Genomic DNA, 25620 nt, shown 5'->3' on the forward strand with positions numbered 1-25620 from the left:
CTATTTACACGAACTGACAACTAAACTGCATGCTTTACATCAACAGGTCCACAGCTCCTCTCCACCGGTGTCTGACGATCCAGGCCACTCCATCGAACCTGGCTCCTGGATCCTGGTTCGGAATTTCAGACGAACAAAGAACGAGGAGCCTCGCTGGACCGGACCTTTCCAGGTTTTACTGTCCACCCGCTCTGCAGTACGTGTCCTCGGGAAGAAACACTGGGTGCACGGCGCCCACTGCAAAAGGGTCCCTTTGCCCCTTCCATATGACCGATGGGTCCGGCAAGGAGTCGCTGACTCCGAAACTGAGTTCATACCTCGTTTTGTCCCCTTCAGCGATTCACGATTAAAAGGAACTGGTACCGACAAAGAGAGCAATTGTATTTTGCAAGGATCTGTGCCACCGTCGATGCAGTTGGACACTACAGAACCTGAAACATTGTTTGAAGATCACACCGTACCTGGAAAAGAACGATATAATCTGAGGTCAAGACCAAGGAACTGACACAACGGACTTAATACGATTTCCCCCCCTTTTCCCCATGAACTATTTTTGATTTTCACAGCTCTCTCGCCCAGGGAACTAGCTCATTTTTGATTTTCGAACCGCCATCCGGTTCTGCTGCTAGGGCCGCGGTTGAAGTCTGAGGAGTGCAGCCGGGGATGCCTAGGTCAACGGTTCTGGTCGGTCTGAGGGAATTACCCCGGACTGGACAGAGCGCACATCTTGGCAGAAGCAACCTCCCACCGCGGGCAGCAACCAGAGGATGGAGTTTCCGAGGGTAGAGAGACCTGCTAAACACATGAACTTTAAAACGAAAATATGCACTGTAATGGCCAGGAAGAAATTACTGATAATATGTATTTCGATGATATGTAGCATAATGATGTTCTTGATTGGTTATACCTTATCCACGTTTCAAATCACCTTTGTAAACAACACTCAGCCCACACCTCCTCCAACTGTTTCTTTACACTCCTTTCACCCTCTACCTGAACACGAGTCTGCCAGAAGACTAGAATTCGTAAACAACTCATTTGTCCAACTCCTCCACCAGCACCAATCTGTGATGAACACTACTAATTGTTGGATATGCGGTCTCATGCCACACACTACAGATAAGGGCATCCCTTACTTCATCCTACCATTCAGCTATTACGGTTCTCTGTGGGCTTTCCAGACCATGTTCCTGTTCGCCCTAGAACCAAACCCGCCCCGTTCCGCGGAGAGCGATTCCAGCAACAAGGCACTAGTGGTAGGAATAGGAAATATGAGTAGGGATGTTGATACGTATCAAATGATTCCTAAAGATGAACTCACTCCCTACGGCCGCTGGAACGTGACTAAATCCGGGATCTCTTTGAATAAAAGCCAGAAAACAAAGAAATCCTCCCCAGTCTGGATAGTGCCCCACCGAGGTCACTTAGGTCTGCAAGGTATTGGCAGGGATCCCAAAGCACAGTTGGGGAAGAGCGTATGCACGGAAACATATGTGTTTGCCTCCCGAACTTCCCCTCCATTCTTGGCGGCTAAAGGCACCTATTTCATCTGCCATGACAAAGCCTACACATGGTTGCCCCCTGACTTCTCGGGCACATGTTTTATCTCGTTTCTGCTGCCACCCACCTACACGGCCGGGGCAGATTACCATCGGACAAGGACAGTTAGGGGTGTCGTGAGTCAAGACGACACTGTGGGTCAGGAGTTCGGAGACTTCGCAAAGGGTTTTCTGCCATTTTGGGGGCCCATGGTGAACAGCAGGAACATTCGACAATTGACGAGAATAGTTGAATCCGCCGTGACTGAAATGGCCGGTGCCCTTAGCAACTTGACAGCTGAGCTTCAGTCGGATCGACTTATGACCCTTCAGAACAGGGTTGCCCTAGATGTCATACTTGCAGACCGTGGTGGTGTATGTAGAGTGATCCAGTCTAGTTGTTGCATTTTCATCCCCGATAATGCTCCGACAGTATACCAGGCCATCTCCAAATTGCACAAAATCTCTGATTCCCTTCACTTAGAGAAAGGGGATTGGTCCTTGCTAGGGTGGTTCTGGGAACTGATCTCTGCCTGGGGATGGAAAACTCTGATCTTCATCGGGATGATCTTAGCCGTTCTGTTTATGTTCTGCCTATTTGTACAGTGCGCTCCTGCAATATGTGGCCTCTGCGCTACTTCATGTGTAAGGAAGCCTGTATCAAAGGACGAATTGAGCAACAGAATGATGCTACAGCAGCATCTCCATGAATTCATCAATACAGATTTGGACTCAGATTAGAGTGAGTTATTGCCTAATATGAGGGCAAAAGGAGGGTCTGTGGTACTGTAATTCCGGAGCCTGCTGTTCCACCGGCTCCGGGGTCCTACACTCGTGTCACAAAATATCGTCGTACCATGACGAATTTGGTATCTACGGACCGGTAATGATTAGGACATTATCCCTATGCATTTGCGTCACAATTGAGTGATGCTAACACCCTTGAATCGTAGCTTCCGTCCTGAACCCTCAGACTCCATTTTGTAAACGGCATCCATCTTATGGCTTGCCCTCATATAGTCAATCGATTAAGACCGAGTTTGATCTGAAAGGACACGTCCGCCGTAGCTGACTTCCCCATGACCTGGCCGAAGCTGACTCCACTGCCTCCAGCCAAACCTGTTTTGGCAGCTCCTCGCCCAGTGGCCGAGCAAGATATCATCTAGGCACAACATGTCATAAACGATTCACTACATACAGACCATGTTTTCCATACACATACACCTGTCCATGCTTCTTGTTTATGACCCGTTTTATGATGGGAGGGTGCCCGACCTTATTGGTGTTTCATCGATATCTGATGGGAATTCTGGATCTGGCGGGGTAATCCATCACAAACTGGACATCTAAAATATGTGCTGACCAGCATGACTTCGCTCTTTGTATTGTTGTAGAAATATGTGTATAACCATATCATAAATGCAAGAATTCTTGCCCGCAGCTATTATTTATGTATATAAGGAGAAGGCTGGTTCTGTAAAAACGAACAGTCTCCTGAGAACTTACGGCCTGTGCTGCCGTACTTCTAGGACACATGTTACTTGGTTGCAGCCAATAAAACTCGATCTCTGACTTCAACTAGAAGACTCTGTGTTTCTCTGGTCCGGAACAGGGAGAACTCAGAGGTCCCCGGGTGTTACCCCTGGCACCACCGGGTTCCTAAAAACCCGGCACCTCACTGGGTAATTTTTCAGTGAGGCAAAGAGGAAGAGCTGCACTAAATGGTGTTGGGACATTGAAACAAGACGACTGGGTAACAGACTTTTTCCTCTAGCTAGCTAGTGCACAAGGTAAATCTGGCACCTCTACCTTCCCTTCTTTAAAATATTCTTTGACCTTGGAAGCCTCCACCAAGTGGAAGAAAAAATCCCCCTGATTCCTGATTTCTGCTGGAAGAAGAGACTCACACCGAGGCTCAAGGGCAACTTACTCATGAAGGCATCAGGGACTGGAGCTGCTCTTCAAGTGTGGAGTGGTTGGGATCTTGTTCGGCTACTTCAGGATCACAAAACACAGCATTCCTGACTACAACAGGGCCCACAGGCCACAATGGACTAGACCTTGCAGGAGACGTGGCTAGAGAGAGCACAAGTGTCTAGAGACCTTCCATGAGGAGCTAGGTTCTGCCACACTGACCAGAAGGAACTTTCCAAGCAGTTGGAAAAAGTAGGAGTAGTTTGTTTTTCTCACATCCAGATGACCTGGGTATTGTGCTGAGACTTGTCAAGTAAGGTCTCTCAACCAGCTTGGAGCTTGTTTCAGCTTTTTGCATCCCACTGTGCAAAAAAGCCATTTGTGATGCAAACTACTATCACACAGCTTGCATCACAAATTGCATTCTTGTTTGCAAACCAATCGCTGTGCAATCCATACATCCATTGTATTGTTTACCAAGGAGATGTTACATCAGTGCATTAGTAAGGTTTAAAAATAAGATTTTGGCGAGCCTAAAAATATGTCACTACTTAATTAGTTTCTTGCACGGTAGCAACAATAGCTTTTATTGGATTAAATACATGCAGTGTGATGAAATGTCACTACACAGGTTTAAAAATGCATTTCAAATACTTCTAAGTAAGCATACAAACCTAGACTGCTGAGAACATCTACCATATATTCAAATAAATAACATTTTATGAAAAAGTAGCCATATTACACCATGGTTAGCTGCTATTTCACTACTGTATAACAATGTTTAGGTATATTGATGATTTACCTTTAACCCCTCCCCTGCTGATGACGGAACCGCTCCGTCATCAGCCGCGGTGGCGCTGTGCTGATGACGGAGCGGTTCTGTCATGACCCGCCCGACGCGCCTGCGCGGCGCGGATTCCGCGCCTGCGCTGGGCGTTCTATTGAGAGGGCGGGGCCATGACGGAACCGCTCCGTCATAAGCACAGCGCCCCCGCGGTTGATGTTGGAGCGGTTACGTCATCAGCAGGGGAGGGGTTCTGTCATGACCCGCCCGACGCGCCTGCGCGGAGCGGATTCAGCGCCTGCGCTGGGCGTTCTATATTTATTTCTTCTCACTTTTTTCCTCTTTATAAGTGTGCTGCAGAGGTTTGTTTTTGTGCAAGTAGGTGTCCCTTCCTGCACAAAACCAACCTTGCTTGCAATGCAGGCACTCTTGCACCATGATGCCAGGGTGCCTGTGATGATGCTAGCCCAGAGAAAGAGGAATTCACTGTTTCCTATTTTTTATAATTGTAAAATGCACAGTTAGGTTGAAGAGGTTAAGATCATCTTCAATCGTAATTAAAGACCTTTATATCCCACAAGCTCGGTGAATTTTAATGGATTTGAAATCTGTGAAGACATCTGAAGCTAATAAAGATGCCCTTTTGGTAGAAACTAGGAGCTGTTTTTTAGCAAAATTATAAATCTTGCATCTCTCGTGGTCTTATATTGATTTGACTACGAATTAAAGCTTTATCATTCATTTGCACCGTCTATGTTTTAAATTTGATTGTACTTTCTTTTACCTTCTGCTTCACCTCTGAATACGAGCATCCGTATTTTTGTTGTAGATATCTATAGTCATAGTTCGGGAAAGGTGATGGCGCCGGATGACTTCCAGATTTCCACAATTTCCAGAGATTTATGCCAGCTATTCCAAGTAGAGTCAGGGCACCGGTGATGTAGATGCCAACTTCCCACCCAGGGGGGCGCTTAATGGCTGAAAAAGAAGGCAGTTATCAATGCAGAGCTTTTAATATGACGACACAAAATATTTATCAACATTTCATATGAAGTGTGCTATACAATGATGTACATGGAGAGCCTGAGGAAAGGTCAAAACGTGCAATCTCATGATATATCCTATTTTATTTTCATGTGCTCTGGGAGCATGCATAAACAACCAATTATTTTATTTTCACTGTAAACCATTCCACAAATCCTGCCCTAAGATGTAAAATGTAAATGGCATGGAGATTAATTCCCTGTGTCACAGCTAAGTTAATTGCCAATTAGGCACGTGTACTTCAAGTCCAACAAGCAATGCGACGGGGTTCAAATATATTTGCATGTGTTACATGTAATCCTTTTGTGCTCATGCAAAGTTAAACACTTGACAATGGAATACAAAACACTGAATCACAAATAATATGTCAGACTGTACAGTAATGATGCCAGACATCATTTTCCAGACCTAGATGGCTCGGGATAAAATGCTAAGAAAGTGCAATGTGCTCTATTGTCTTCCGCAGAAAACTTAGGGGTATATTCACAAGAGCGTGTGCTAAACATCACCAAAAAATGCTAGCGTAATTTTACACATCACAGCCCATCGCGGGAAAATAAGCCTGTGTCAACGTGGAATTTAAAACATGGCATACCTTGCGATAGTGTGCTGAAACCGCGGCCAATGTCTGCGATACAACCACTTCGATGGAGATAAAAACACAAACCTCAATGCGCAAAAAACCTGCGATGGGCCAAAGCGCGATGAGGAAATCAGCAATAAGTAGCGCCAGGCCTGCAAGACACATATGGCAGGTGGGAAAAACCACTATAAAAGTAGAAAAAACACACGAACACAAACCATCCAACACCCAAGCACCTTGGAGGCAGCCAGAACAGGCGCAGAAGACGACACCACAAGCACCCAGGATGACCAGCCTGGGACCTCGGGGACAGGGAAGGGCAAGGACAAGAAGACGAGGAAGAGGTAGTTCAGTCCGCAGGAGAACAGGATTATAGTCACAGAGGTGATGGAACACCATCAACAGCTGTTTGTCACCTCCAACGTGTCATTTGGCACCAAAAATGGAATATGGCAGGACATTGTTGTCAAGGTGAATGCCGTCGGAGAGCATACGAGGTCAATGGACGCGGTCAAAAGGCGATGGAATGACATCAAGCAAAAGCCCATGGAGAAACTTGCAGCCAACCAGAAGGCAGCAAGGCAGACTGGAGGCGGGGGCCCAGCGCCACAGTGGGAGCTGGATGATATGGAGGAGCTGATGTTGACAGTCATCAGTGTGGAGACTGTGGCCAGAGTCGGGGAATGGTCACTGCTCGACAGGACACAACACAACCGCAACAGGGTGAGTGACCACCAGGTCCTGGGGGGATGGGTGGGGATTGCCACAATGGCACACATGCACAATCAAGCACAGCACAGTGCGCACTCACAATGACTCTGGGTCATGGCCAGATCTACAGACTCGCACAATGTGCAATGCCATGTGGTCTGAATGTCACCATGTACCATGCGGCTACAGACATGTGGATACATTGTAATACACCATCTCCCTTTCACATTGCAGAGGCACCGTCAACTCCTCCTGCACAGCAGTCCCAGCCACTCTTCACTGATGATGAGGAGGACAACCCCAGCATCGACACCCAAGCCCTCCAAACCATCATTGACAACATCTGCAACTCACCTCCAGGATCAGGGCAGCCCAGCTGCATCAAGGAGACACAACCCACTACCCAAACCACAGAGCAGGAGGTACCCACAGCTCAGGCTGTTGCCCAAGACCCCCAGGAACAACACATGGCCTTCCAACCCCATGTGCTGGAGGGCCAGAGGGAGATGGCTGAGCAGGTGCGGGTGGGGTTCGCCCTCATGACTACGAAACTGGACGCCATCCATGGGTGTCTAGGTACCATCAGGGACCGGCTCCAGTCCCTAACTGACATCCACGGCCCCACCAGGGTCTCCAACAAGCTCTGACTGACATCGCTGGAGTCATGATGCGGAGAGAAGAACACCTGTCCGCTCAGACTGGCTCCAGCGATTCCAGCCGTGAGCTGGTACACCTGTGGAGGCTCATGGAGGACATGGTGCGGATGGAGGTACTAGCATTCAATTACGCCACCTGGCCTGTTTCTGCTTGGTGCCGCACATGGCCCTATGACCTGCCACTGACCCCCGATACACTCCGCTGCACTCACCTTGGACAGCGACATAGACTGCCCTATCCTTTTTGATGAGCAATGACCTGGCGACCACGCTGCATACTGTACTCTGGCTGGCACTCCACGGGCCCATGTTGTGTAGTGTTCTTGGCACTGCCCTGTACCGCTCCAGCTGCTGAACTCCACTGGATGTGCTGTGTTATGTCTTTCATCAGCCAGGTATGAATGTGTGGATGAATGCAGGGACATAGTTTTCCCTTGCGTCATTGAATTTCGTCTTTTGGCATGCCAGTCACAGGGTGCTACATTGGCAATTGTGTCCCCGGTGCCATGGACACCACAACAGGGACAGGTGCATCAGTCACTTCCTTGTCCATGCATGGACGGGACCACACCCAGGGCCCGCGAGTCATTGTTGCGTCCCCTGTGCTGGTCCGGCGTACGCAAGGCCAGACCACTCAGCTTACGCTCCGAGGGGAGGGGCACATTGCTACCCGCCGCAGGCGTACTCGCTGGTGTTGTGCAGGTCACTGGTCTAGTTGTCAGCATGACACTGCCACTTCCTGAGGGCAGGTTTGCACGCACACCACACCCATCCTGCACATGCGTTACAGGCCATATGACTCTGCCAACCTAAGGGACCGACAACGTCACATTCCCCTCTTCTGGTGGTGACTGTATGACGTATGATCCACCGTTCTCAATCATGAAGTGCCCATGAGTTGTTGCGCACAGGGTTAGTTGCACACAAAGCCATGCGGCCGTCACGGGCCTACCACCACGTGGCGCTGACTTGGGTTGCACAGGGTTAGTGGCACCCAAAGTTTTGCGGCCGGCGCAGGCACACCGCCACGGGATGGTGACTTTGGATGCACTGAGGTAGGGGCACCTTAAGTGCTGAGCGGGTGTGCGGCACGCGATGGTCCCCCGTCCCGGTGGTCCGTACTGCTCAGATTCGTGTACCCTACTGGACCGCAGTGTAAGCCAGAGCCAACAGGCAGTGTGGGCCTACCGCCACGTGGCGTCGCATCCGGGATCACAGAGTTAGTGGCACCTATTAGGCTGAGCGGGTGTGCCCTGTGCACTAGGATGTCCTCTGCCATGGCATAATCAAGACCCAACATCAAATGTGAGACCTGGTGGCCTGCGGAGCGGAGCTGAATGATGTGGAGGGTGCCATGTCCGCAGGCCCCGGGCTTGTGGCTTGCATCGGCACATGGTGCGACATCCTTTCCAGACACAGGGGGCAGAAGGTGAGTAGTGAGGCCTGGGTGTGCACGGGCGGGCATGTTACGATGGGCGGTGGTAGGGGCTGCCTCTGCCTGGGTGCACAGGGTGGGCAGGCAATGATGTCTTGTGCAATTGTTTGTACTGTGCCATTCATGTATTTGGACTCTGTTTCAGATGACGGGTCTGTCTCAGATGTGTGACCTGGTGTACTGCAATACATACCGGCACATGGTTGAGACACACCGGTGGCAGCAGGTGAGCAGTGTGGCCTGGGTGCGCAGGGGCGGCACTCTCTCTCTCTCCTCCTCTCTTCTTCTCTCTCTCTCTCTCTCTCTCTCTCCCCCTCTCTTCTTCTATCTATCTATCTCTCTCTCTCCCCCTCTTTTCTTCTCTCGCTCTCTCTCTCTCACCCTATCTTATTCTCTCTCTCTCTCTCCCTCTCTTCCTCTCTCTCTCCTTCTCTCTCTCTCTCTCTGTCCCTTGATGTGCGCAGGACACACCTTCTCATCATGATTTTTGTCTTGCAGGCTGTGGCCTACAGATTGTCCCTAGGGTAGCTGCCATGTGTCTTCATTTCTGTTCAGTGTTTATTTTAAAACAATTTCATTTGTTGCTTCGTAAGTGAATGTGTGCTGCTCATTTTTGTGATTACACAGGCATGTCACCAGATGTGATTGTGCGACATCATGCAGATTATTTGGTACATGTTTGAGTGTAGTTGATGTGGCATGTCTTTGTTCGGGGGGCTGCCGGTGAGACGGGATGCTGGGGGAGGTGGCGGTGGATGTAATGGCCCTCTTGGGGCTCTGACCTGCACGATCATTAGCTCCATGGCATCTGTTGTTCTTCAGGTGTGGCTCTGGGCTTGGCTCCCTTTTGTGGTGCAGGCTGTGGTCCGACTTTACACCAGGTCAGAGCAGGTGTTAGTTTCCTGCTACTAACGCACCTTAACGCATGTTTTGTGATCTTATTGCCGATCTGGCTGGTCGTTGGGAATGTTGCAGAGTGGTGTTTTCAACGCTTTTGGCACTGGAACACCTACTCTGCATCTCCTTAGGGATAGTTGACGTGGTCATCTGTGGCGATGTTTCTTGCGACTGCTATCGCAGGTAAACTGGTGCTATGGGCTGTTTGCACCAGCTTGTGAATGCGACAATGTTTTTATCGTGAGTTTGGCTGCGATTAAGTGCTGTTAACTCGCGATAGCTCCTTTTGAACATGCCCCCTAGGGTGAACTTTATTTTTGTAGTTTTAAAGGGTACGTGTCAATCCTGGGACAGTGCTTGTGAGAGTAACAGTTCTACATATTGAGGGAGAGAAAGCAGAGTTAACAGCACTGTTTCTCAGACTGCTGCCCAGAAGGAATAAGGCCCTTGCCTACCTATAGGCATAAACAGCACCTATAAATACAGAACATAAAATAGAGTATGGCCCTTATGGGACTGCAGTTCCATTGCCCAGTCGCAAATATGGGGCATAACAGGGTTTTGTGCATCCTATTGCTTCGAACAAGCACGAAGAGCACCAGACCCAAATGGAATACTCATGAACATTTTCAAGCATGATCCAACATTTTGGACTGCTCCTTTCTCCAGTCTTTAATAGCCCTGGGGCAGATTCACACTGGCCTGTATTAGGACTTTAAGCGCACACCCGGATAACTCTTATGTACTCTTACGTGTCCTTGTAGATCGGCCCAAACCATTTAAAATGAGAATATTAGGGTCCTATTCAAATACTATTAATACAAATAAAGAGGGCGGTGCCTTTTTTGCACTTTGACTAATAGGAAGTTGAATGTTTCAGTGCCTTTTAGTCACAAAGGCATGTATGAGTATGTAAAATACTACATCTGTAGTATTTGTCCCATACTTATCAATGCTATTATGAATCAGTCCCATTATGTCTCACCGACTAATTCTTGACTCCTTAAGGTACAGCATGCTCAAACATCACACAAAATCACCCGAAAGGGCACAGATAGCTCTCCTGGACACCAAAGGAGACTATTTACCAAGGGGCATATTATCAAGCCCATTATCGCCGCTTTAGCAGCAGTTTCCTGCCGATAAGGCAGTGATAATTTTAACTCAATTTCTTGATAACATGTACCCAAATGTTTATTTGAAGGGTTTGTAGCATGGGCAGGGAAAAGAGACTTATTATTAGTGCATCATACTGACATCTGTAACTGTGGTACAACAATTAATATTATGGCATTGACTTTGTTAACTGGAAATACCCAATTGACATAGGGTGCAGGATATATGTTTGCATTATTGCTTCAAATGTGGCTTACACATAAAGCTCCACAGGCTCCTCTCGAGGAAGCTGACTAAACTAAGGGATTCACAATACACTGTTTAAAATGCTTGTAGAGGTGCTGGCAAATATCTAGGTTAGACTCAATAGCTCTCAGGAGAATAATTCAATACTAAAAATATCCGCTTGGAATGTATTTAAGACCCCCGATGTTCAAACTCTATTCAGCCCATTTTGTCAAGTGACAGAGCAGCCGAATGTATGCACTCAAGAAATAAACCACTTGAGGTTTAGACAAAAAAACAAGACCGTGCTGAGAAAAATGCTTCAGAAATGGTAAGAAAAAGAAAGATGAATAAAATGGTATAAAATTTGACTAAATACATAATAATGCTTCAAGAAACTACACACGAGAAGAGCAGGGGTGCAGGCAGTTACTTTGAGATATTGCCCACTGCTCTTCTGATGAGGAGAACAGAGAAAGGATTCAATGGGGAATTCCGCAATTATCAGCTATCTTAGAGGCACCACAAAAAAACTTAGGCCTATTGTGCCATTTCTATTCAATCAAAAGCAGCCTGTAATTCTCTCATGACGGAAGGACTTCTCACATTTACACAGGACTGTTCAGATTCTTTCTCAGAGCTCTTCAGGGCTGGACTTTCAGCCCCCACTTCACTTGGTTCAGAGGTATTTGTAGTCAACAGCATCTTCTGGTTTCAAGACTTTGAAGATTTCCAGTGCCCATCTAATAGGCAGGTATCCAAGGAGGCACAGGTCCAAATGCCTCTATGGACGAGGTCCAGAACCAGCCTTCTCCTGTTTCTCAACAATGTCTTCAAGACAGCATTTCAGGGCAGAGGACTAAACAAAATTCTTAGGTTGTGCTGGGAGGCGACATGCAAGGACATAGTGGAGCAGCTATCAGTACTGCAGCCGAGGCAGTGGCACTGGGGCCCAGAGGGATGGGGACTCAGACTTCCCTCTACAAGCTACAGTTTACTTAACAGGCCACCAGCACAGATGTATTTCTTGCTCCCTATCTGATACCTGGCTCTGTTTTTTCCCCTGGGGAACACTGAGGGGGGAGGTGAGCAAAGTCACAGGGGTAGGGATGGAAAGAATGAAGAGCTACAGGGTAGAAAAGAGATAGGGAAAACAATAATGGGGAGCAGAAACAGGGTGTATGGCCAAATAATGAAGGGTTGGGTGATGCTGTGGATTATGAAAAACAGAGAACGGTGCAGGAAATAAGGGAGACAAACAGGTGAGCATGGAGAGGTAAAAGGGAGAGCAGAGATCAAACTGAATATGGTGGATACCTGGAGGAATGGAGAGACACAGGAGACAACAAGGTAGAGCGGGTTGGAGAGTGAACGGAGACAAAGAGATAGATGAGGGCTTCCACAGATGTACAGGAGAGTAGAGCTAGAGAGGGGAGCACAAATAAAAAGATGAAGAGATACAGGTAGTAAAGAAAGGGGAGGAGGTGGAGAGAAGCAAGGGCAGTATGGAGAAGGAAGAGAAAGTGAGACGGTGTTACAGCAATTCCTGCCAATGTCATAAACGTTTGACGGATTTGCTCCATCAAATAAGATGGCTGCCATCAAACATTTACAGTTTTTCATGTTTCAAAGAATAACTATCAAAGCAGGAGTTTGTTTATGAAAAATAAAAAACGAACGACTCCCACACCATGGAGGCTTGCTTATTATGGGTAGGTCATTATTTTTTGTAACTTATATGGTGATGAACAACGGAAAAAAAGCTAATGATTGCCCACTCCAAGCTGGGCTGGCGATTGGATGGCTAACCTACAACAGCCCATAATCCATCGGGCCATTGCAGGAGTATGTCAGCAACATACTTTACATAAGCTTGTCTCTATAATGTTGATTACACCGGCATAATCTTGCCAAATGTCTGGCATTTCTTATTACAACTGCTATATGAAATGCACAAGATCATGCTTATATCCCATGTCATATAATTGAGCTCCTTTGTGGGGCTATGGTGAGCTTTTATTTGGGTAAATATCGTGGGAGCACAGGAACAACACAAACAAACTGGACACAAGCAATCATTGTTGGTGTCAAGTGCAAAGTTGGGCTTTTTTTAGCAGGAAATATGACCTCATGTCCAAAATTACGATGAGGATGCATTTTGTGCTAACAAAAAGTAGTGCAAAATGCCAGATCTGCATCTCGCGAAATAAAGTGCCATTTCGGGTAATTTTGGGGGTATTTTACATAATTTTTACAAAGGAAATTACACAAATTTCTCCCAGTCTTATGTGATGGGACCTGTAGGATTGTGTGATGTAGTCTAGTGGTTGGGGGGTGGAGTTAAAGGGAGGAGCAGGAACGGGAGGAGCCGGGGACAGGAACTAGGGCAGTTAGAGTAGGGACAGGGTATGAGCAGGATGCACCAAATAAAGCTCCAGTAAACTGCAACCAGAGTCAGTGATTATTTGTAGCACGATGCTACAGGATCCACATCTATGCATACCTGTCACACTTAGGGCAACTCACTTAAAAACACAAAAAAGTGATGGGTGGAATGCTTCAATTTATCGCACCCACTGGTGATTAGGTTTTGTGGTAAATATGCCACTTCAGAGAACTGCCATATGCAAATCAATCTTATTTCTGTTCCAAGATGAATAGTCTCCCCACAAGATCATTTAGACTCCAACAGAGACACTTAAGGAAGCAAGAACTACAGGAGCTGGCCGAACAGCTAAAGGGACTGTCTGACAATCAATAACACCTTAGAGTAATGTAAGCTGTCCTCAGCTCTTGGGTTTCAATTCAGGCTGCCTCACCATTAGTGTTTAGCACCTAGGACAAAGGTAGCCCTTTCTGCCTACTTTAAGAACAGTCAAATATGAGAGATCAGACACAGAGAAGCAAGCCCTCCCCATTCTCTTCCAATCATTGCTGGGCTCTTCATTTGGCTCGTTGAAAGAAGCAAAAGCACAGAAAAGCAGAGTGGGGGGGGGGGGGGGGGGAAGAATCAGAGGTTAGCTAACCAACAACCAGTGTTTAATTTGAACCAGTGGTCCCAGTGCTCGGCACCGGCTATTCATTGTTAACACTGGCACTTACGACAGTCTGTCATATTGTGTCAGTGTTTGCCTGATTTAGAGATGAGCACAACAGCACTTGCTTCCTAATTCAATATACATTAGCATGACTAATACTTTCCACTGACGCTATTCTTATACCTCTGGGGGCCTGGAATAGTCTGAATTGTCACAGTTGTAGGAGTGTGAAGGTTAATAGCTGTGTTTATTCTGTCTAGGGCCCTAGCACTTTTTTTGTTTTATAAATTAGGCAGATGGAGACAGTAGGCAACAATAGAAGTATGCTACAAGAAAAGTAGGGCTTGACTTTTAGAGAGTTCCGTGATAAATAGAAAGACATTTGACTTGAGCTCTGTTAGGAACAGAGATCCAGCCAAGGGCAACCCGGGTTTGTGTTTTGTAAGCCGTGATCTGATCGTGTGAGACCCAAGGTGAGGCTTCTATTATAATTCAGCAGATTCAGATACAATGACCACTGATATGAAGATCAGTAGGTTTCAGTTTAGGCATTGTTCAATGGCCCCTTAGGCACTAATAAAACGAGTTTTAGTTGTAATAATGCAACATTTCCTGGTCATGCTTATTAGATGACAGCTGTATGGAATGCTGTCGAAGCAGTGGAGTGAAACAGAGAGATGATATGTTATGGGAAGTCTGTGATGTCCAGACACTTGAAAAAATCTTTTTAAATTACCAGTTCGAATTTCATGATTTCAGACTTGTTTTGAGACAGTGGAAACGTTGACACTAGGAGAGAGATGGTTGACCAATTCAATGCCAGAAAAAGCTACAAGAAAGAGAATACAAAATTTTCTAGCTATCGCGACAAGAATTTTAGATTCTATTAAGGACACGGAGGCCAGGATTATGCTTTCTCATTTCTTTACTGCAACAACAGCAGCCAATGAAAATGAAAGTACACATGTAAAAAATAACATTTCTCATGAGGCTTTGAACCACGCCTCTCTTACAACAACCAATCACAATGGTATCATGTCTATAAATCCTGGAGACACTACTCCGGCCTCCTCTTTCTTTGCGCGAACAGTCAGTAACAGTCTCATCACACTGAAAAGTTTATTTCTGCAACGGAAAACAGATCCACCAGAAGTCTCAACGGAGAAAATCTGAACAGCAAAGGAAAACCTCCATCCGGAAGGAGCGGCAGCCAAAACCACAGGCGGTCTTCAACTCTTGTTGGAGTCGTTCCCTAGAACAGTAAAAGGAAGTTTGAGAAAAATTTTCCACCACAACCTAGATCGTTGTAAGGGTGGGCAAAACTGTTAGATAAAACCAAGTAAACAACAACAGTTGCATAACAGTCCCAACGGGTGGGATAATCCTCGCCTCTGTGTCCTTAATAGAATCTAAAATTCTTGTTGCGATAGCTAGAAAATTTTGTATTCTATGGCAGGACCGGAGGCTTCTGATTATGCTGGTTCAAAGCTCAAATTAAAGCTCGTCAATCACAGCATCAGAAACATGAGGAATCGGTTTGTAATAAAACACTTTAAACATGGAATCTGAGGACCAGTCAGCTGCCTTCAGAATGTCCTCCAAGCGGGAACCCAGTAAGTAAGCCTTAGAAGCCATCGCACCCCTCGCAGAGTGTGCCCCATAAGCAGAAATATTAATGCCGGCTTCCGACATGATCCACCCAGAGGATCTGTCCTGTGTACACTAGTACGCTCCTCATAACATTTAAGACATTGAAGAACACACAGCTTGCCGTTATGAGGAAAGGCTGGATAATCAACTGAACGGGACATGGTCTTAGTACGTCTAGTAATGACAAAGGATACACCTTGGGGTGAAAACATCCTTCCAGCCAAATCCAAAGCTCTGACATCCGAAACCCTCCGACATGAAATGAGGCACAGCAACATAGTAAGCTTGGCAGAGAGCTGTTTCAGCGACAAATCACCATTATCGGGCCAGGATTCCAACAAATTCAGAACCTTATTAACATCCCACATGGTGGAATACCTGGGCCGAGGAGGGTTGGCCACACTCACACCTTTAAGCAACTTACATACCAAGGGATGCATCCCCACAGGTTTCCCATCTATGTGGTCGTGACCAGCAGAAATAGCAGACCTGAAGTTGTTAACCGACCTGTAAGCCAGGCCAGAAGTCGCGCACTCTGACAAAAAGTTCAGTACCTCTGTTATATTTGATCCCACAGGATCCACCTGTTTTGAAAGGCACCAACCCACCCACTTCTTCCAAGAAGCAGAGTATCGTTTTCGGGTGGAAGGAGCCCACGCCTGCTGCATAAAACTGGAAGCCTCTCGTGAAAGGCCTGCAAGGCGTTCATGTCTCCGGAGAGCGTCCATACCATCAATGACAGTTGGTTCTGCAGGACCAGGGGGTGGCACGTTCCCACTGGGTCCTGCAGAAGCGCTGGGAAGACTGGGAGCCGGAAGGGGAGGTCTATTGACAATTCCAACAGTGTGGGAAACCACGACTGAGTCGAGCAATAAGGCGTTACCAACACCACCGTCGCCTCCTGTCGGCGCAGCAATGCCGCTACTCTCGGGATCAATGCAAATGGTGGAAACGCATAATTCCTCTGATGTCCCCAATGGTGAAGGAACGCGTCCATCCCCAGTGCCATTGAGTCCGGTCTCCAACTGTAAAACAGGGGAAGGTGGGCATTGAGGCGCGAGGCAAACAGGTCTATCCGACATGGGCCTCGTAGTGACATGATCCGAGAAAACAGCAATGGATGGAGTCTCCAATCGCTGGAGTCCCAGAGAAATCGGGAATGCCAATCCGCCACCTGATTGAGTTTCCCGGGAAGGTATTACGCCACCACGGAGATTTTGGGATCCAGGCAGAAGTGCCAGAATTCCTTCGCAATGTGCACCAACATCCGGGACTTCGTCCCGCCCAATCGATTGATGTATCGCACCGCGGAGACATTGTCCATCCGAAGGAGAATACAACAATTGCTCTTCAGCAGTGAGATAGATCTGATGGCAAAGGACCCTGCCAGAAGCTCTAGACAATTGATGTAAAGTGATAGTTCGTCTGCAGACCAACGTCCTCCTGTGGCAAACTCGCCGCAGCGAGCGCCCCAGCCCCACTGGCTGGCGTCGGATGTCACCACCACATCCGGGGCCGGCCGAAAATAGCTCGGCCGTTCCAGGCTGACATGTGGTCCAGCCACCACTGAAGCTCCTCCCTGGACTCGGGGGAGAGAGGAATCAAATGATCGTAATGAAAGTTTCTTTGCAGGTAGAAGATCTTGAGCCTCTGCAGAGCTCTGTAATGCAAAGGGCCAGGAAAAATGGCCTGAATCGACGAGGCCAGAAGGCCCACAATTCGTGCCAAAACCCTCAAAGAAATCTTCTCTTTGGCCAGGGTAGCTGTAATCTCTCTCTTGATCGACCTGATCTTTGAAAGGGGAAGGAGAAGCTGGGCCGAGATCGAGTCTATCAGGAAGCCCAGGAATTCCATCTGTCGATTCGGTATCAGCACCGATTTCTTGGTATTGATCACGAATCCCAGATTCTGCAATAAGGATGTCGTCCACTCCAAATGCGTGAGAAGGAGGGACCGGTCCTGGGCTAGGATCAGCATATCGTCTAGGTAGACAATCAGCCGAACTCCCATCTCCCGGAGGCGAAGACCACCGGCTTGAGCAGTTTGGTGAACACCCAAGGGGCCGAGGACAGTCCGAAAGGAAGTACCTCGTAACGAAACCAACGCCCTTTCCAGGAGAACTGCAAAAACTTTTGATGTGATGGGCAGACTGGGACCGTCAAGTAAGCATCTTTCAGGTCCAGTCTGACCATCCAGCTGTTTTCTAAGAGAAGGTCTCGCAAAAGATGGATGCCCTCCATCTTGAAATGGCTATACGTGACAAAGGGGTTGAAATCCCTCAGATTTAACACGAGGCGCTGACCGCCTCCTTTCTTTTGAACAAGAAAGACGTTGCTGCAGAAGCCTCCCGGAAGGAAGGGTCCCACAGCAATGGCCTGTTTTGCCAAAAGCTCGTCCAGTTCTGAGTCTATAAAACTCTGTTCGAGATGGGAAAAAAGGAGAGGACGGGGGGGGAGGGCTGAATGGGGCAAGACACCATCTCTATCTCGTAACCCTGGACGGTCCGAAGGACCCACACATCTGAAGTGAGAACTGCCCAATTCTTGATAAAATGGCGCAATCTTCCCCCTAACGGAAGTAAAGGAAGAGAGAGACTCACCGGAAGATTGGTTATCGAAGTTCTTGTAGCCTCGATTGATTCCTTTGTTATAGCGGCCCCTGAAGCCGCGTGATCAGGACGGGTAAAATCCGGCTTGATCCAGTTCTTGTGTGTACCCTCTTCCCCGTCTAGGGGCGTAGCATCTTTGAGGACTGGGATTTGAGTAGCGGCCGGTCGAGCGTCCTCTGCCATGCCCGGCCCTACCAGAGACCTGCAGAACATGTTTCTGGGAGGCCTGAGACTTGTCCAAGGAAGCAAAAGTGTTCACAAACTTGGCAATATCCTTAACAAAATTGTCCCCAAACAATTGTCCTTCCGCCAAAGGACCCGGTTCCGAGGAAGCCAATTCCACCAGTTGAGGGTCGATTCGGAGAAGGACGGATTTCCGTCGTTCAGAGGCAAGGGCGCAATTCGCGTTCCCAAGCATACAAATGGCCCTCTGAGCCCAACCCGCCAGAACCTCAGGATGTATGGCGGCACCAGTCTCTTGCGCCTGCAGGGCCAACTCCAGGATCTTGGCCAACGGGCCTGAAAGGTCGAGGACCTTATCTTGGCACGCTCTGAGCGCGCGATCAATCCCTTTCTTCGGGTCTTTCTTATACTTCTTAAGAAAAGTGGTCATGGAGGGGTCTATATCTGGCGTGATAGCCACTTTGTGGGGTAAATCAGGGCGTGGGCATTCAGATTTCAGGCGGGAACGAACCTCCTTCTCGAATCCCTTGCAGAGATGAGTCTCCAGATAGGCCGCCAGAGCAGGAGGGGGAACCCAGTCGGATGATCTGGGGTGGACAATGTCCGTCGGATCAAATGAAAAGGGGGTGGGAATGACCGGTGAAGTGTGCTTGCGCTTTTTAGTGCGTTTGCGGGGAGCGGCATCCAAAGAATCGGTATCGGTGCCAGTATCCGTAGTGGTGATAACCAGGGGGAATTGGGGGGGGAGGTAACAGGCTTGTCTTGGGACCGGGACTCCTGAGACTTATAAAGTTTGTTGTAAGACTGGGCGTGTGGCCAGGACAGGTCAAGAGCCGCCTTCTTAGGGGGGGGGTTGAAGGGGATCTTTGCCCGGAGCGGGCATCGGCTTACCCGGGACTAGCAAGTCCAACTTCTTGGCCAAAGGGGAGAGGGCCGAGGAAAGGGCTTTATCCAATTTGGCATCAAGTTTTTTGTCTATGATCTCCTCCATGGAGTCCCCTTCATAGAATTCTTGTTGGCCTTGATAACCATACACAGCATCCTCCTCTTCGCAGTACTCAGCGTCTGCCATCGCAACCAGGAATCAGAAATTCCAACTCTAATCCCCAGCGGGAAGCAAAAAAAACCAGCCCAAGCAGGGGCGTCGATGGTGGGGGGTGCCAGGCGCAGGAGCCGGAAATACTAGGAAAAGACAAGATCAAGGTACAGTCCCACTCTAGGACTATCGGAGGAAAATATGAAAAGTCTCTGAATCCTCTGGAAGGACAAGGTCAAACAGCTAGGCACCGTCGCCTGAACCAATGTAAGCTGCCAAAAGCACGGAAATCGCCCACGGCTCCTGGCCCAAGCTGCGTCGATCCCCACTTCAGCCGGGGGCAGAGCGTCGATCTGGCACCTTCGAGAACTGCACGTGCCAACACGGCGTGCGCGGGCTCCCCGAGACGTACGTAAGGCCTCAACGGCTCCGACGTACGCTCGCCCCCGAGGGGGGGGCTAAACCCCTCACTAGTGCGGCTAGCCGAAGCGTGCGCCGCGGGCAGCGATGAATGGAAATCGGGGGGGAGGGTTGTACGGGCCTAAGTGCGCAACACGCGCCACCAAGGGGGGACGGGGAACGGAGCGAAGCTCCGGCCCCAATCTAAGAGCAATTCGGACAATGTACGACTAAACAGTGCCAACAGAGAGCGTGAAGCGATCAATCAAATCATGCAATATACACGAGTAATGAAGAAACAATAATCAATGGCACCAAACAATGCAAGAGGCATAAGTCACAAGCGATAGAGCAAACATGAAAGGAAAGAGCACTTATCTGGGCTGCGGAGCAGCAAAGAAAGAGGAGGCCGGAGTAGTGTCTCCAGGATTTATAGACATGATACCATTGTGATTGGTTGTTGTAAGAGAGGTGTGGTTCAAAGCCTCATGAGAAATGTTATTTTTTACGTGTGTACTTTCATTTTCATTGGCTGCTGTTGTTGCAGTAAAGAAATGAGAAAGCATAATCAGAAGCCTCCGGTCCTGCCATTGAATCTTTCAGAATACGACAAATGCTTTGAGCAACTCAGGAAGCTGGCTTAAAGCTACCTAGAGAGAAAAATGGACACCACTCTCTTGAATTCCCAACAGTCATTCAACATTGAATGGCTCTACGATCACCCATGTTAAACTGGTATAAAGATTTAGATGAATTGCTTTCTAGTGTACTGAACATAGATCATAGTGCTCACACCTATCACACCCCTCTTAAATTTCTTTCTTGTCCTCAAACAAGAATGTCAGTATGCAGTTTAACATCACCAAAGAGCTTGAACCTTTCATTTTCTTCAGTGCAGCAGTAAGAGGTTCCATGCACTGAATAGTTGAAAGGTCAACCCTTGCCACCCTTTCCAGACTGGCAGGCAACAGCTTAATTTACGGTTTATAGTTTTTTTTTAGAAAAGGGCTAGTTGTTTGGATTCTTAAGCCTCTCTGAGTACATTCACCAATCACCCTTCTGCGTTAATTTGTTTTACTTTGATGTCATGATAATATGATTGTTGGGTTCAACATTACCACATGGCATGTGTCTCTCATCACCAAGAGATTTCAGTTACTAATCTTTTGAAGGATTAACCTTATCTTCCTTTCCAGACTGCCAGATCTTTCATCAACACCCATGTCTTCAGCAAACAGTGCTACTTACAAAAACTGTTTTGCCAGGCTCTCACAATACTCCCTTTTCCTTCTGACATAATTACCAACATCTGATTCCTCCTGGACACAAAACTAATTCCCCCTGTCGACTCTAATCCATATGGATAGCTGATGAATTGTACATATTCCCTACTCTTTTTATCAAGGGATCCAAAGCAACCTCCTCCCATTGCCTGTTACTGAACCTTTCTACAATGCACTCTCACAACCACTGCTCTCTGCCAGCTGCTTTCTACGAGCAGTACACATACATCCTTATTCCCAAGTTCATTCTTCTTGGAACCCTGTTATGAAAAGCCATCCCTATCCAACACTGTTGGCAAAAGAACAAGTATGGCAGAACGTCTCTTGCGACTGGCCCTAACCCCTAACAGCCACTGTATTCCAATGATCCCAATGTAATATGTATTCTAAGTTAGTAATTCAATATTTATATTGTAATTGTCTCTACCTTTTTCACCACCAATCATGTTTCATCACTGCTTCTATTTAAATGCAATCAACTAGCAGTGTCCTAAGTTCTATGTTTACCTTTCTACAAAGCCTCAGTTTAAAATGCTCCTGGCTCAAATAAACATAGATAATAGGCATGTGGGCCACTTGCGAAGGTTAGTTGCTAAGGATTTATTTATTTAGAGTTTTATATAGCGCTAGCTAGACTCGGAAGTATCAGAGCGCTTTACATAGGAAACAGAGTGTTACCAGTTACAGAAATTTCACATTAATTACAGAAAAAGTACAAATTCAATACTGGACTTATTGGCAAGACGAGTGTCCGGATAAAAAAACCAAAAAACAGGGGGTGTCCATTGGAAGGAGACAGCAGCGGAGAAAAAGGTGAGACATATGTCCTAAGTCCGGCTGGGTAGGTGACGACCAAAGCGGTGTGCCAGGGCCAATCTCCCCTATAGCTGTTGGTGCAGCTCCACCGGGAATAGAAAATGCGGTACGGGCTCCGCCCGACGAGTATTAAGATTCAAAAAGAACAGGGGTAGCTGGGAGTCCATTGGAAGGAGACAGCAGCGGAGAAAAAGACTAGACAAATGTCCGAAGTACGACTGGGTAGGTGACAGCCAAAGCGGTGTGCCAGGGCCAATCTCTTCTATAGCTGTTGGTGCAGCTCCACCGGGAATCAGCCATGCAATTCGGGCACTGCCGGACGAGTATCATGATTCAAAAAGAACAAGGGGATCTGGGAGACGAACTGGAGGGAGACAGCAGCGGAGAGACAGGTGAGACAAATGTCTGAAGCTCATCGGGTAGGTGATGGCCAAAGCGGTTTGCCGGGCCAATCTTCCCTATAGCTGTAGGTGCAGATCCACCGGGATTCGGCCATGCGGTTTGCGCTCCGCCAGAATTAGAGAGATGATCAGGAGGTGACCAAAAAATCTAAAGTCCAAATACATGTGAGTGGCCCACAGCCTCAGCCACAAGACTTCCCTTTGAACTAGATGAGATCAGTGGCAGCCATTTTGGGGTCAGGCGCAGAGTGATGCTCATGCCCCTTGCTGTTGGAGACAAGCCAGTTCCCAGGATTGGGTTTATGGGCAATTAGGAGCTTCCCTGGTGGTGAAGGAAGCAGATCGTCAGTTGGAGTGGGCTGCCACTGTCTATCCTGTATCTACAGCAGCATGGGCGCACTGCTGGAGTCAAGCTCAGCCGGGGATCATTAATTCTCCTGTGATGGAAATACCCCTTTGCTTACAGGGAGAAGACACTAGTTGGAGTGGGCCAAAACTGTTACTGGTGAAGATATCAAGGCTCCCGCTTGCCGTTAGCCAGCCTGTCAGAGCACTTTTTAAGGAAGACTTCCAGCCGGGCAGTGGGCATTCATTCCTGCATGTTGCTTCTCTACTGAGCAGCGGGCGCCATGTCAAGGTCAGGCAAGCCTCGCCTAGGCGCCATGTTGAGATCAGGTTGCCTCCACTACACATCTCAGCCCCCCAGGCCCCACGCTTTGATTAGATGCGTTTTGTCCCCCAGGCTGACCTCTACGTTGCAAGTGGGGGCGCTCGTACTGGCGAACTGAGAGTTCTGCTGGCACTGGTTATTAGGCTTTGCCCGGGTGCCAACAGCCGCAAAGTAAACCCACGGGGTAGCCACTGGTGCATATGCTGACCCCGGCTTTCCATTTGGATTTCCTGCCCTTGCTACACTTCTTTCCAGGTGTACTGAATTCACTAGTCAGAACAGAAAGTAAACAAAGGTCTGCAATTTGCATTCCTCGCCCATCCCTTAGACACTGGAGCTTCAAATGAAAACTTAAGGCTATTGGGTTAAAGGCAGAACAAGAGACTGCTCTGTGGTATCATTGATGGTTAATGGATACATCCGTGCATGGGTGTGCGGGGAACAAAGATACAAGCCTGAGGTGGCAGAGAGTCCACAAACCATTCTTGGTTCCTCCCAAAAGCCAATTTCTCCCAGACTGAGAAGTGGAGGGCTAATTTTACAGCACCATTAGGGTGGTCTATAATCTGGGTTCCCTATGGTGGAGTGCTTAAAACAGTCAGATTTGCTTGGTTTGTCCGCTTATTTTGCCCCATCACCCAAAATGCAATTGGAACTATAGTTCTTACAGTCGAAATATTCTGCACAATGAGTGACTCTACAGGGCCACATGCTGGAGGACTGCACTACCACAGATGTGACATGCATCATTTTTATTGGCCTGAATGGTCTAATTAACACATTGTGCTAAAATTGAAACAATCACATATAGCCTGTTTTTACATACTTCATTATCAGTTAATTGAAAGTACAGTGAAGAATTGCATACTTTACAACACTCAGTCAGGAGGAAAATAGCCATGAGCATGCAGTTCAGGCAAGGGATATTTAAAAGAAAGAGCAATAAATGAGCTAGATCAATGCAAGTAGATGATTGTGATTGCATCACTCCTTCATGTTAACTAATTATTTCCAAAGGTTATTGAGGTAACTAAAAATACCTGCTAACCTATGAGTCATTTATTCTACTGCTTTATTTGGTTCTTGGCAAAAACTGCAAACAAATGGCAGGCAGAGGCCGACATTATTCCACGAACGAGCTCAATTGATTGAAAAACTTGAAACAAAGTGACTCACTCATGCAAGCTGGATAATTAGCAATTCGTCATCCAATGCCATCATTAGCTAATGCAACCATTTAAATGCCTCTCCGTGTTATTGTCAATCCATCTCACTTTACTCAGTTTACTGTATGATTTGCTTTGCGTTTTATGTTAAACTTTTGAAAACATGCAATGCTTCCTTATATTATTAGACCATGTGAAGCTTAATATTTACAGCTTTCAATTTATTCAATCTTCATTGTATATGGAGGGATTGTAGACCACGAATAAAGCACAAACACGTGTTTATGCATGTTTCTACTTGGAATTGTCCTTTGCAGCCCTAATGATTTCCAACAAAACTTCACAATAATGTCATCCTCTGCAGGCAGAATACATTAACATTGTCTATTCTCATTTGAAGACAGACATCTCTCAAAAATGATCCATTATCGCGGGGATATTTTACCCGTTTTGAGATCCATCCGACATATGGCATTGACTTACTTCCTTAGAATGAAAGCTACTTTGGCTACAACTAAATAACTTTAATGATAGGGCCAATAAAAAGGTGAGAGGCAGTATCCTCTGCGGCTTCCAGCAGAGAATACATTCCCTGTCTGAATCTGCCCATCCCACACGTTTTTAGGTCTGGCAGTATACCCGGACATTGATCTTCTGAGGCAAAGTAAGTATTTCTGGGGCTGAGTGATAAAACAACTTTGCCACCAAAATATTCATGCCAAGTAGCGGTGAGCATTTTACAAATGAGTAAGTGTGGACTGCTCATGCTCGACTTGTATTTACATTAAATCAACGTTTCCCACTTAACTGTATGCAAACAATTGATAATCTCCAACCATAAAGGAAGACATTCGAAAGCAGATGTGTTAGGTCACAAAACAGAAGCACCCGATATGCTTGTGTTTTTCTCAGCAGTAAAGTAAGCCTTCTTAAATCTGGTATACACAGGATATTTTAGTTGGGGCAATCTTGTTTCCCCAAAGGGAAACTCTATTCTCATTTAAAAAGTATGCCTTTTCATGTAAAAAAATTAGAAAAGTCATATTTGTCGCTTCACTTTTAAAGACGGACTCTTTAAATATAGAAAGTGTTCCTCGTTTAAGGACAGCTAATACAATTTTGCAGAATAGGTTTCTCAACCATGTGTAACTTCCTTGCTCAGAACTCGCCTTTGCCCAAAGTGGCATTTTTTAAAAATCACATATTTCAGTGTTCATTTCATTCCCTATTTCATTCCTTCATATTCCTAAGCGATTCTTTGCAAATTACCAGAAATGAGCAATTGACATATGAGAGCACCTTACAGTGGAGTTAGTAACTTACATTTCCCTCAACCTATGTGAATCGGCTCCTGTGTGCCCATTTACAGAATGTCATTCCCCACTTACTTTGTGATGGCAACAAAAGTATGTAATAAGTATATAACCCACAATGGTAATCAAGTGCTCCTTTGTCAAGAGTGGACAA

The 25620-nt window shown here is 47.0% G+C and overlaps 1 protein-coding gene across 1 annotated transcript in view; it reads right to left on the reverse strand.

The window, feature by feature from the left end:
- The window catches only part of SYT12 (synaptotagmin 12), an 858259-nt gene that overhangs the window by 451223 nt on the left and 381416 nt on the right, over nt 1–25620 (reverse strand). The window contains exon 3 of the mRNA XM_086957847.1: nt 5021–5214. Coding sequence (XP_086813973.1) covers nt 5021–5214 — 194 coding nt within the window. The remainder of the gene's footprint in view (nt 1–5020; nt 5215–25620) is intronic.

Source organism: Lissotriton vulgaris, chromosome 2_1 (assembly GCF_964263255.1).
Source record: "Lissotriton vulgaris chromosome 2_1, aLisVul1.2, whole genome shotgun sequence".
Taxonomy (NCBI): Eukaryota; Metazoa; Chordata; class Amphibia; order Caudata; family Salamandridae; genus Lissotriton; species Lissotriton vulgaris.